At 40.7% G+C, this 14,477-nt stretch overlaps 1 protein-coding gene across 1 annotated transcript; it reads right to left on the reverse strand.

Moving 5' to 3' along the window:
- Positions 1-389: 389 nt before the first annotated feature.
- On the reverse strand, positions 390-9,029 carry Ccr1 (C-C motif chemokine receptor 1). The gene is made up of 2 exons (XM_028860583.2): positions 8,443-9,029; positions 390-2,787 (listed from the first exon to the last, which is right to left on the reverse strand). The coding sequence occupies exon 2, from the start codon at positions 2,726-2,728 to the stop codon at positions 1,661-1,663; it is 1,068 nt and encodes a 355-aa protein (XP_028716416.1). The 5' UTR covers positions 2,729-2,787; positions 8,443-9,029; the 3' UTR covers positions 390-1,660.
- Between the last annotated feature and the right edge of the window lie 5,448 nt (positions 9,030-14,477).

A 14,477-nucleotide genomic window follows, 5' to 3' on the forward strand; every position in this document is an offset into this window, starting at 1 on the left:
TGGAAACATGTCTCAGGTTCTGTGGTGGCTTACTACACAATTATCTATCTGTTGGATCAAACTCTGCCACACCTATAATCACTGGCTGTCTTCTCAAGGACTCATGTTGGTGACTTGATTCTCAGTATATGGGTGTAAGACCTTTAATATCACTGAGCCAAGTGGGTGATGATTATGTTATCAGGAATATTACTCTTGGCGGGGAATTCTCAGAGGACCCTGGGTGGTTCCCACAAGAGATGGGCCTTTTTAGCTTTTCAGCTTCCTGTCATTCTATGTGATTTTTGCCTTCTCACCTGAGCTATGGTCATGAAGCCTTTCCTGTGTGGTGATGTAGTGATGCAGCTATCATGGGAGCTGAGCAGAGGTGGATGTCATGTTGAGCCTCCAAAGCTTCAAGTTAGATAAACCTTTATCATGTATAAAGTACTAGCCTTAGGGAATTTATTATAGCAAGGGAAAATGTATTGGTGTATCCTTTTATTTTGTTCTTTTTGTATGTAAAATGTGAACTGAAAGAATCTCATATTTTTATTTTTTACATTAATTTATTTGTGTGTGTGTGTGTGTGTGTGTGTGTGTGTGTGTGTGTGTGTGTGTGTGTGTACATAGGGAGATCAGAGGACTATTTGTTAGAGTCAGTTTTCTCCTTTCACCATGTGGGTTCTTAAGATTGAACTCAGGTTGTCAAGCTTGGTGGTAAGTGCCTTTACCAGCTGAGCCATCTTGCCAGCTTTTTATTTCCATTTTAATTTAATAATATTATGAACATATTCCCAAATCAATACAAATTCTTTAAAATATTAATGTTTGTGTCATATGCCATATTGACCAACATATAATATTTCTGAAATAATTAAATGATATGCCATTTTACTAGTATCTGCTAATATTACCATAAAATGGACTACTTAGCTTTTTAGTAATATTGAACTTTTAAAATTGTTTTTCAGAAATACTTCACTAATGTACATTTGTTTCAAACCACATGTCTGTGACTGTTTTTTGCCATATTTGCTCCTGTACTATGCATTTTCATTAACAAAATGAAATAATATTTCTTCACCAATTTTAGCAACCAAAAGAACTATGTATTTTATTGTTATTTCCTTGTAGTCAGTATTTGTATACTAATGCTATTGCATTTATTCTGTAATCTATTTGTATCTTTGCTAATTATTTAAAATAACTGAATAAATTAACAACTTCAGTTTGTTACAGTTTAAATTTTTGATATAACATCTTATGCTTTATAATGTATGTCAATATACAAGTATACAAAATTCTTTTCTATTACAATACTTTCTTGAATTTTTTTCAGAATATCACATCATTAGGAGTGGGATTCAGTAAAAGTTCAGTTCAGCTCTGTTTGTTAATGACCACAGATCCTAATTCTTATTGGGCCCAAGCCCTTCATTGGTATACATTATCCTAGTCTCTGGAACATCCTACTTTTTCATTCATCTACTTTTCAACAGAGAGACATTCAAGGAAAGTTAAATTAAAGAGATGACTTATACCTAAGCCACCTTTAAGTTTCCTCTCACCCTACAAGATTGTGAATCCTCATTGTGACAGCTGCCAGTATCTGTCCTAGAGAGCCATGTTCTATCTCCTCACTCTCTCCTAGACCTTGGTTGACACCCAGGGGTCTGAATCAGAAGCCAGCAGAGAGCTCATGCTCTCCTGTGGATGGAGATATAGAACTGGCCCTTTCTGGTTGGTCCACAAAATGGGAGGGCAACCATTTTGCCAGGGGTACAGCCATATGTTTTCGAAACAGCTGCCGGAGGTACTTCCGGAACCGCTCACCCACAAAGACGTAAATGACTGGGTTGACACAGCAGTGAGTGTAGGCAATCACCTCAGTCACCTGCATGGCCAGGTCCAGCTGTTTGCTCTGCTCACATGGATTGGTGAATAGAACATCTTGGAAAGCAGAAACAAATACAGTCAGATTATAGGGGGTCCAGAGGAGGAAGAAGAGAAGCGTGATAGCAAATATCAGGCGCACAGCTTTGGCCTTCTTCTCACTGGGTCGTCTTTGCAGAATACTGATGATCCCTGTGTAGCAGATGATCATGACTAGCAGAGGCAAAATTAGCCCAAGGAGGTTCAGCTTCAGAGCCTGAAACCGCTTCCACTGCTTCAGGCTCTCATAGGGGAAATGAGGGCTACAGGTATTGTGATTGGCTTCCCACTGGACTTTGAAAAAGTATAAGCCAGGAATGGAGGCCAAGATGGCTAGGACCCAGGTGATGATGCTGGTGATGATGCCAAAAGTGACAGTCCGTGCCCTCAGGGCAAACACTGCATGGACAATGGCCAGGTACCTGTCAATCGTCAGCAGGATGATAAAGAATATCTCACTGTATAAGCCCAGGTAATAAAACCCAGAGAGGAGCTTACACATGGCATCACCAAAAACCCAGTTGTCTTTCAGCTTGTAGTCAATCCAGAAAGGCAAAGTGAAAAGAAAGACCAGATCAGAGATGGCCAGGTTGAACAGGTAGATGCTGGTCATGCTTCGAAGCCTCCTGTACTGCATGAGCACCAGAACCACCAGAACATTGCCTATCACTCCAATGATGAACACCAGGGAGTACAGGGGGGGTAGGAGTCCAGCCCCTAAGGCTCTTACAGCAGCCTTTTGGCATGGGGTGGAGTCTCCATAGTCAAATTCTGTGGTTGTATAGTAGTCTTCTGTGGTAGCTGAAATCTCCATCAGGAACTGGTCAGGAACAATGGCTTCTGTATTTACTTTTCTATTAAAGAGAGAGGGTTCTGGGAAACAAAGACAAGACAATGATTACATTTCTTCAACCAATAAACTGCTCATTGAAGCTTAGTAATTACAAAATCCTAGGGATGAAATGGAGGGCAAGGAGCTCTTGCATTTTCTACTCACATGAACCTTATAGTCTAAGAGGGGCACAGAACAAACAAATGAGTGTGCAAATAATTCATTTAACTATTTCAGGAGTGACTGTGTAAGAAGGTCAATGGCTCAAACACATAAGAGGACTTACCTTGCTGTTCTAACCAAGGATTTCTAAGTGACCCCAAGCTGTTGAATTTGGACTTAATGTTCAACATCTACTAAGGAGGCAAGTTGATCTCATTTAGAAGTGATGAATCAGAGGTGCACATTGGCATGGATACTATAGTGTGTGCAAGACATTAAATGTGATGACACAGAGGTCCAGATTGCCTCAAGTTACTGAAATGTGGCACAAGTCACAGAATAAGAGCTAAGATAGAAAGACACGAGTGTGTTGTTCAAATCTAGCATTGAAATTATTTGATTCTCCTGCCTCTAATCACAGTGCTGGCTCTGCCACTGGAGTCTCCATGAAAGCCTGGGTAGGAGGACAGTCATGGCTAAGAACAAAACATTCATAGCTATAGAATATTATTATTTACCTTGTTGTCGAAGAAACTAGAAGATGCTACCTTCAGTTGGTAATGAGACAATGCATGTTCTTTGATGAAAAAAATCACTCGGCTATGGGATGTTCTATATGGCAAATGTGTTTCTCTAATTGGTCAATAAATAAAACACTGATTGGCCAGTGGCTAGGCAGGAAGTATAGGCAGGACTAACAGAGAGGAGAAAAGAAAGAACAGGAAGGCAGAAGGAATCACTGCCAGCCGCTGCCAGGACAAGCAGCATGTGAAGATGCTGGTAAGCCACAAGCTGCATGGCAGGGTATAGATTTGTAGAAATGGATTAATTTAAGCTATAAGAACAGTTAGCAAGAGGCCTGCCACGGCCATACGGTTTGTAAGCAATATAAGTCTTTGTGTTTACTTGGTTGGGTCTGAGCGGCTGTGGGACTGGAGGGTGACAAAGATTTGTCCTGACTGTGGGTAAGGCAGGAAAACTCTAGCTACAAATGGTGCCCAACGAGTTAGCAAGAGTTTCCACTTAAAACCTGAGAAAAGATTCTAAAACAGAGCTAAAAACAGGTTCCTAATTGTCTCTCTCAAATGAGCAGCAGCTTGCCGGTTTGAGCTACTTGTGGGTTCCTGGCATGCGCGCTCGACCTGCAGTATGGCGGGAATGAGGCCTCTGCAAGTGGCACATTAAGCTGCATCGTGGGTTTAGCCTTTGCTAGTACAAAACAAAAAAAGAGGTTTCTGGGCTACACGCTGCTTGGATAAAAGCATAGACCCACGATAGCTCCCAGAGCTGGCGGTAAACGTACCACTGCCATGTTGGGAAGCTGAGGTGGGCAAAGCTAGCAGCCATAGTGCTGTGTCAGTCTTACAAATGCTTCAGTTTAAAGCAATAGATTCACAATAAGACAGATTCAGATGTAATAGTTTACAATGTGTGTAAAATATACATAGGTTTGAAAGAGACGAAAAAGGTGATATATACAGTTATATAAACAAATACATAGTTTTAAAAAATAAAGTCTTTAAAGAGACAATAAAATTAATATAAAAAATAAGCCACGTAAAGATGAATATTACACAGAGAATCTGGATTGTGTTGTCTTTGGAATTTTTAACTGCAGAAAAACACATGATCGTAAGAGATGTTGAGTTAAACCAATATGTATATTTTAAAGATACCTTGACTTCAAAATTTGGATGTAAGGATGTGTTGCTTTGGAAAGGAGACTCTGCTTCTGTTCCCACAGAAAGCCAGAGGCTATGGATTTGTTCCAGATTAAGATACATCAGGTTTGACCAGCCAAGACTCCCTAAAAGGTCTCCGATGACACCATGGCCCAGATGATCCAACATCCAGAATGGTTTGAAGGCAACTGGCTCAGACAATACAGCCACATGGACTATTCCATAATCCTAAAATTTTCTTTGTGTCCCCACAAGATACAGCGCCCCCCTCCAGCAGGAAGTAGTAAGAGAATCTATGCCCAAATTCCCAAATTATATGTAATTTTACTTTGTTAAGGTTAAAACCTTCCTTTTTGAAAAAAAAAAGGGGGGGGAGTGCTGTGGGATGTTCTGTATGGCAAATGTGTTGCTCTGATTGGTCAATAAATAAAACACTGATTGACCAGTGGCCAGGCAGGAAGTATAGGTGGGACTAACAGAGAGGAGAAAAGAAAGAACAGGAAGGCAGAAGGAGTCACTACCAGCCGCTGCCAGGACAAATAGCATGCGAAGATGCTGGTAAGCCACGAGCCGTGTGGCAGGGTATAGATTTGTAAAAATGGATTAATTTAAGCTATAAGAACAGTTAGCAAGTAGTCTGCCACGGCCATACAGTTTGTAAGCAATATAAGTCCTTGTGTTTATTTGGTTGGGTCTGAGCGGCTGTGGGATTGGAGGGTGACAAAGATTTGTCCTGACTGTGGGTAAGGCAGGAAAACTCTAGATACATCATTCTATGCCAAGATTAGTATATCTGATCTAGCAAATTCCTACTGGAACAACCTATCATTTTATAGATTGAGACTCAAGGTAACAGGCTGGTTGTTTAACTTAGGCTGATTCATATCACATGGCCTTTATTTGTATAGGTAGCTTTACAGTTAACTCAGTATCCCTCTGTGAGCACCATGAGAAGGCTAAAAGGAGGGCATGACCTGGAGACAGAAATGAAAAATGGGCTCAAGGAGGAAGAGATGCTGAGATCCAAAAGGTGACACCTCATAGGAGCTAGATGGAAGATGGGATTCTAATGCAATGAGCTCTGAGGTATTATTTTTTTTAACCTGGATTGCCTTGAGATAAACAAAAGACCCAATAAATAGCTTACCACTATAGAAACTTCTTCCACACCATGTATGATTGTGTACATTTTGAATTCTTTACAGTTAGCTTTTTGAAGAATCCTCCAAAAGGGATATGGGCTTTGTTGTAACATACTAGTTCTGTGACCTTGGGTGAATTAACCTGTTTCTTTGAGCCTAAATTCCTAATCTGAAACCAAGAAGATTAATGAATGCATACCTTGCAAAGATGCTATGAAGCTATGTGAAAAATGTCCCTTCATCCCCAGACAGTGAATATCAGGGACCTAGCTGTCATGCAGAGGTCCTGCTCTAAAGTCTGTCATTACCAGATATTCTGACCACAATGTTTGTATTCCTCCTCTCCCTACTAGGTTTCTTCTAGGTAACATAGAAAGTGGTTTTTCTTGATTGTCAATGACAGTTCTTCCATATGAATCATGCTATGAAATCTCTAGAAAGCTGGACTTACAGAATTAGAAAGTCAAATTGTAGCTACAGAGCCTGAGGAGAGTTTGGGAGGAGGGTGGAGAAAGGATAGTAAACATGACAGTCCTGAACTGAACAGCAGGACTAGTCTCATGCTCTATAGCACATATAGTAAGGTGACTGTGGTTGATAACACCTACTTGAATATTTCAAAATAGCTAAAGAGGATTATCGAGGTATCCAGGTACCCAGAGACATCCCATTCCTCTGGCTGACCATTACACGCTGTGCACATGTACTGAAATGTCCCCTGTATCCTTTAAATATGCAGAGGTGGCACATGTCAAATAGAACCTAAAAGCTTAGAAAATAAGTAAACACTTCAGTAAGTTGTTACTGATCAGAGTTTAGTATTTGAGCTGATACCTATCAGTAAAGCATGCTGCACCTGTTCCATCAATCCTGTAATCACCCTGGGCTTCTACTTTGCTCCCTTCTGGGGTCCTTAGAGAATGTTTCCTGATTATAAAATCCACACCTGAACAGTGGTCTTTGGACATTAAGGCACATGACAGAAAAGGAAAGACTGTTCTACTTCCCTTTTGTCAAGAGGGGTCCCTTCATTTCCTATCAGCTCTGTCTCTGTGGTCCCCCCCTTCACCTCTTCACTGTCAGCCCTCACTGGGGAAACTCAGCTGGCAATCAGGGATGACCAAGGCAGAGATTTCTGCTTTCTGCTGCTCCTGCTGGTGCTGAAGGGGGAAGACACTCAGCTTGGCAATCAGGACTTCTAGGTAGGTTGGCAGATTTATAGCAGAGTAAACAAAAGTTTGGGAGCAGTATCATCTTGGGCAAAGTGGTTCTCAGGAGCCCAGATCTTTGTGCATTCTCACAAGGTGAAGGCAGGTTGAGTTCAGCACTGTCAGGTGCCATATTCAGCACCATCTGCCTACTGAGGGACCCCAGCTTTATCTGCTCTCTCTAAGTTGTTAGGTTGCAACAGTTCCAGTGCACACTGCTGCTAAGGAGACATGACCCTGGCTGAGGCTGGAGGAGAAACAGAAGGCCCATGCTATCACTGATTCTCCCATGCCTGTGAATAGCTGCTTGTAGAAGTCTGCCCCAGGGCCCTTTCACAGTGCTCAGGTATACCTCTAGATGCTGGAATCTTCCAGTAATAGTGTCCTGTAGCTTGCTCATTTGTGAAGTGCCTGGGAAGAGATGATAAGAAGTATCCAGGCCCAGATGATGCCAGATGTTTGTTGTGGCTCGTAAGATTCGATTGTGTGCATCTGTTCCATGTCCACACAGCATGTGGACAACTTGTAACTGGCCACCATAGAAATCAACAAACATTACCAACCAGGGCTCTCTATTTGAGGGAGAAGCCAGTTTTGTGTATTTCCTATCAACTCACTACCCAGGTCTTTTTGATTGAATAACCCTGAGCTGTCATACATCGTAATATCAGGCCATTGTTCCTTATTTCCCAGAAGTTCATGGTCTCAGTGGTTTAGGAATTCCAGAGTTTTTTGCTGTGTGGTGTGTAGAGAACTTTAAGATCAGAAAGGAATGGCTATGAAAATCTAAGGGTTTCTTGTTCTTTGAAAAATCTGTAGCTGGCCCACCTTTTCCCAACCCATGGAAGGAAAAGCAAAATATGCATTTGCTAGTACCAGTTCTACTCATTTCTCTTCTGCATGAAACCAACTCACGTCATGTTAGAATACAGCAGATGTAGAATACAACAAGATTCCATCTGATATCTCTGGGTGGTGTCCATCTGATACCTCTGGGTGGTGACTTTCCACCTCCTCCAAGATAGTAGTCCTAGTTTTGTGATTTTAGTTCTAATATTAAGAAATTGGTTCAGAATTTTGTCACTTCTGCATGTGCAATGATTTTTCTGACTAGTTTATATTCTTTGCTGACTTTTCTTCATATACCATATTTTGTTGGTCTTTATGTCAGGAAGCTTGGCAAGGATATCTTTTAAAATAATGTTCCATGAAAGGCACTTCTTGTCTCATTATACATGTTTACTTTCTTAATCATCAACAACAAATTGTCAAGATCACTTTCTAGAAAATTTTTCCCCCTGAATATCCAGCCTTAGGAATACATCCAGCATCTTCAGCATTTCTTGAGTATTAACTGCAGAGATACAGCAATAGGCTAAGTAGGATCTATCTGGTTCTCAAAGCATTTCCCACTGTTCAGGATCCCCGAGCTGCACTCATTCATGCCTCTAAGATTGCCCTTCATGGTAACTAACAGCATAGAAAAGAAAAGTATCACTTACTCTGCTTCCAGAGGATTTTGTCTGCATGGACTTTGTTTCTGGGCCTTTAAGAGTCTTTATGAATTCATTGTTCAAGGTCCTGTACAAGTAGTAAGTTCTTGGCTTCCTGTGAGATGATGAAGATTTGACTCTGGTTTTACAGTCTTTCAAAATGACAAGAAGGATGTAAAGTTCTTCTTTTTGTATGGTTGGCTGCCTATGAAGCACCACAATGCCCACCAGTGGCTAATTCCTGGGGTCCTAGTTCACTATAGGTACTTTCTCTGTCCTCTCTACTACCGTTCCACTAAAGTTCTAGACTTCTCAGAAAGAGCACAACTACCCTACAAGAATTGCGTAGTGTGTGGTTGGGTGGAGTTGAGTTGGACTATGTGAGTGACAGTGAGCTGTTCCCCAGGACTCATGGAGCAATTGAATGTGTAAGTGTGGGCGTGTAAATGTGGGGGCTGGTCACAGAGTTCTTGTGGTCAGTGAGGAGCCTTTTTTTTTAACACTGCAAATGGAAAGGTCTAAACCAGAGCCCCATGTCTTGTTCCTCAAAATCATCTGGCTGAAGAATGAGGACCTACAAAGGCATCCCCTTCTCTGTAGCTAGAGTTTTCCTGCCTTGCCCACAGTCAGGACAAATCTCTGTCACCCGCCAGTCTCACAGCTGCTCAGACCCAACTAAGTAAACACAGAGACTTATATTGTCTAAACTGTTTGGCCTAATGGCTCAGGCTTCTAGCTGTCTAGTTCTTACATCTTAAATTAATCCATTTCTATAAATCTATACCTTGCCACATGGCTCGTGGCTTACCAGCATCTTCACATGCTGCTTGTCATGGTGGCAACTGGCAGTGTCTCCCTTCGCCTTCCTGTTTTCTCAATTCTCTCTGTTAGTCCCGCCTATATTTCCTGCCTGGCCACTGGCCAATCAGTGTTTTATTTATTGACCAGTCAGAGCAATTTGACATACAGACCATCCCACAGCACTTCTCTTTGGGATTCTATACTGATGTTATTTCTATTTGTACTCTAACTGCTCTCCATACCTCTCTTCTGCTCCCAAATCTCTTCCCAACCAAACCTCAAAGGATGATTTCCTCCCAAGGATATCTGGCATAAGAGTATAGACTGTTTCCCCTTCCTTTTCTGATAGGTGTGGTGGTGCATGCCTTTAATCTCAGCACTCAGAAGACAGAGGTAGGAAGATTTCTGTGGGTTCCAGGCCAGTTTGGTCTACATAGTGAGTTTCAGGATAGCAGGGACTACATAGAGAGACTCTGTCTTAAAAAACAAACAAACAAACCACACATGAACATATCTTGAACACTTATTGAAACTCTTGATTTAAGCATGCATTGGCCAAACATGGTCCAAATGCAAAGCCCTGCAAGTCCCTACACCTCTCTGAGTCATAGGTCCCATTCTGTCAAATGAGAGCACTGAGAACTTAGGCTCATAGCAGGGGCAGGAGGTTAAAGAGTACATAAAGAACATCAGAGGGTTTGGCACAATGATAAAGAAGCCAGAAATACACATTGGAAAAAGACAGCATCATCAGCAAAAGGTGTTAGTCAAACTGGATGGCTGCATATAGAAGAATACAAATAGATTCATACTTATCACCCTGTACAAAACTCAACTCCAAATATATCGAAGACCAGATATGCTAAACATAAGACCAGATATGCTGAATCTGATAGAAGAGAAAAGTGGGGTATAGGTTGAACTCATTGGCACAGGAAAAAACCTTTTGAACAGAGTACTGATCACACAGATGCAGGGAACAATGGAGTTGGCCTGGTGTAGCTGCCTTGAGAGGCATTTGTCATATTTTTTTTACAGGTCAGAGTCCATGGCTCCTGGGGCACAATGTGCCTTCCAGTTCCTGAGAGGTTGATGCACTCCCTCAGGCAGCAAAGCATTCAGGCCTCTTTGTGTTTCTCTGTATGTTTCCTTAGTAGTCAAGGAAGCATGGAAACTTGACAGGACAATTGGTTTTAGACATTAATCTTGTATACCCTGTATAGCTTGCAAACTTCATTGTATCCTGGCAACTACAACTGTATTGATCCTGGCAATTGCCATTATATTCTGTTTCTGATAAAGATATAAAAAGTCTCATTGCTCTTCATAAAATTGCCACAGCTTCAGTTATGCTGTGGTCACTCCAACCAAGCCTGGTTTCATACCTCAATGTCATTTCAGGTGACCTTAACACAGTAAGTAAGCACAGGCACTTGCACACAGACACGAAGAACAGCAATTGGCAAATGGGACCTCATGAAAGAAAAACTTTTGTATAGCAAAGGAAACAATCATTTGTGCAACAAGGCAGGCTACAAAATAAGGAAAGATTTTTACTAACTACACATCAATATAGAGAGCTAATATCCAAAATATATAAAGAACTCAAAGAACAGGACATCAAGGAAAAAAATAACCCAGTTTAAAAATGGGGTACAGATCTAAACAGAGAATTCTCAAAAGGGGAATCTCAAATGGCTGAAAGGCACTTAAAGGAATATTCATCCTTAGCCATCAGGGAAAGGCAAATCAAAACTTCTTTGAGATTTCATCTTATGCCAGTCAGAATGATCAAGATTAATAAAACAACAACTCATGCTGATGAGGATATGGAGTAAGGAAAACACTCATCTATTGCTAGTGGAAATGCAATGTGGCACTATGGAAATCAATGTGGTGATTTCTCAGAAAGCTGGGAATCAATATACTTCAAGATCCAGCTATACCACTTTTGGGAATATACCTAAAGGACTCTATATAATAATACAGAGATAATTGCTCAACCATGTTCACTGATGCTCTATTCATAATAGCTAGAAATTGGAAACAACCTAGATGTCCATCAACACATGAATGAACAAAGAAAATGTGGTACATTTACGCAGTAGAGTATCACTCTGCCATTAGAAAAATGAAATTTGCAGATAAATGGATGGAGCCAGGAAAAAAATCATCCTGAGTGAGATAACTCAGACACAGAAAGAAAAATATGGTATTTTTTCACTTATATGTGGATGTTAGCTGTTAAGTCATTGGTAATTACCACTACCCTGAGAACCGACCTTCAGTTGCTCAGGGTTTGAGGGGAGACAACAGAGTCAGCAGACTGTCACTCAACCTGACTTTTCTATCTGAAGGAGTAAAACTTAATTCTCAGTGGCTGATTAGGGGGCCTAAATTTAACTCTGGGGCCACCAAAAATGGGGAAAACATACACACTCACATCTATGGTTATTCTGTGTTCTCTCTCCTGTTCTTTATTTCTTTTCTTACCTCTATCCAGATGTAGCCCTTCTGTCTCTCTCTTGATGTCTTCCTTCTAACTAATTTTATTTTTTCCCTTATAGCTTATACATGTAAAATCTTTCAGGCAATATAAAAATTACAATGTGGTTACATTCTATTTTTCAAGTGAATGATTATAATGAATATAGATAGAAAATGTTTTTCTATATCCCTTACATGATTAAACATTTTATGAATTACAAGTGAAAAACAAGTTGTCTCAAGAACTCACATACATTCAGGTCCAAGCAACTTGTTATAGATTAACAGGGTGTAAGCAAGCAAGCAAGGTATTTTTCTCAGCCAGTTCTTTCTCTGGAAGGCTTCATTCATTTTGTGGTTACAAAGAAAGGATCAATTATTTTATTACTTATCTCAAAAGGTAATCTTATAATGAATCTTAAAAGAATCACAAACCCAAACTTTTATATGTGAAAAACAATCAGTCTTCTCTAAACTTTAAATCCTCAGGGTTCATACACATTTGTAAACATTTTTTTTTTTAATCAGGAAGCTGAGGTCAGAAATGAGTACAAGGAGTCATCATCTTTGATCAGCAACCAAGAAAAGTACATCATCTAATAGTTGGGCTCCTTTGTTCTTATTATTTGACCTCAAGGAGTCTCTTACTCAATTATGTGCCCTTCTAAACTTTTAATCATTTCTTTGGGGATTTCACCTTAAAGCTATTAACAGAAAGATCTCAATCTAACCTTAAGTTATATTTTAAAGTTTTGTTTTAGCTATAATGGACACCAAACTCTGTGAACACATCTTTCAACATTAAGATTGAAAGAACTTGAGCTAGCTGGGCTTCTGGGACTCAATTGTCTTTCTTAATCATTAACCTAAGCTACAGTCTATATAGCTCCTCATGAGAAGCCAGCTGTATGACATTTCCTTGTTCTTATTTTTTCTATTGTCTGTAGCCCCTGCTCTATCAGGGGTGGGAGGCAACACTATATTTTGCTTTTATCCATATTAGTTTCCTCACTAGCTAACCTCTATCATAATACAGTACTTATTAAAGACCCTTAATCATCAAAACCCTATTTAAACTAACACTATTATTATATAAAATCATTGCTTCAGTTAAACAGTACAGCTTAGAGAAAATCATCTTCATAATACTCCACAGGTAAAAAATGCCTAGTAGAATGGGATATTTCCACGAGATAATCACACTACTTTAAAGGAAGTGGGGATCTCTCCACACCCATTCACACCATGCCAGATACCAGAGAAAAATGGCAGTGACAAACATGTAAAGACACAGCAGTAGCAAGACATTCTGGGGCTGAGGCTCTCAGGGTCTTGACTATCTGAGACTCACCCATTGCAGCTTTGCTTCCTGGTGGGCTGACTTCCTGAACCTCATGTAGTAGGTAGCCATTCTAGCTTTGGTTTGGAAGTTCCAACCCCCATTGAGGCTTTGGTAACTATCATGCCTACAAGGCGGGGCCAAGAGAGGGCCCTGAAGACTGGAGATCCGGATGCTCCACTCTCTCTTGGTTCCCAGACCCTAGACACTGGAGGTGGGCCAGGCAGAGTTCTCCAGAGAACACTGCCAGACTGTGCTACATCCTTCCCAGACCCTGCGACCTACCTATCCCTTCATTTGTAAGTTACGCCATTAAATAAACCTCCCTTTTAACTATGTGGAGTGGCCTTAATAATTTCACCAATAACCTCAACTACCACCTGTTGCTCCTCTGACATGGCCACTGGAAGATAAGCAAGTTACAATCAACATAACCACAAACGTTATGTATAGAGTAAAGGACTAGGGGAAGATATGACTCTCCCTAAGAAGGGGGAAAAGAATAGATAGTTATGGATGGATGATGGCTGGGCTGGGCTGGGAGGATCAAATGTGAAAGGGGAGGGAAGAGAGAATTAAGTGGGGAATATGAAGAAGAACATCAAAAACTGAGGGCCATTCAAGGGGTCATATGGAAACATAATACAGTAGTAGGTTCCTAAAATATATACACGTGAAGTTGGTCTAAATGAAATCACCAAATAAAGGGAAGACAGAATCACAGCTGGACATTTCTTGTCACCAAATGAAGTTTCCAGTACCTGGAAGGTTTACATATAATTGAGTTGTTGGGCAAAGAGCTCTCATTGGAACTCCCAAACAACCCAGTCCATTGCCAAAGCTTTGGTTGTTCTCCACAAACTGGTAGTAAGGCCCTATTGCTGAAGACAACACCTACACAATTCATTGAACATGGCTGGTGTCTACCTAGAGCCTTCACCCCTATGGACTAATGTTCATAGTACTGGAAGGTACTCTATATGCCATCAAAGGAGAAAGGTAAAAACCAACACTGCCACAAACCCTTTAGTCTGCAATGGTGACCTGCCTACAAGATATGCTGGTGCAATAGTGGCGCAAAGCTTGTGGAAGTAACCAAACAAGATCTGCTTTGATTTAAGGCCCACTGCATGAGATGGAACCCATATCCAACACTTCTCTGGTAGCCAAGAACCTGTACTAGATAGGCCAGGGATGTAGGGGAAAACCAAATACTACTGTTTTCACAAAGCAGGGGTTCTCAGCATGTGTGTTGTGACCCTTTTTGGGGTCCATTGACCTTTTCACAGGGGATGCATATCCAATATCCTGCATATCAGATATTTACATTGCAATTCATAATAGTAGCAAAATTACAGTTATGAAATAGCAATGAAATAATTTTATGGTTGGGGACACCACAACATAAAGAACTGTA

Source organism: Peromyscus leucopus, chromosome 7 (assembly GCF_004664715.2).
Source record: "Peromyscus leucopus breed LL Stock chromosome 7, UCI_PerLeu_2.1, whole genome shotgun sequence".
Lineage (NCBI taxonomy): Eukaryota > Metazoa > Chordata > Mammalia > Rodentia > Cricetidae > Peromyscus > Peromyscus leucopus.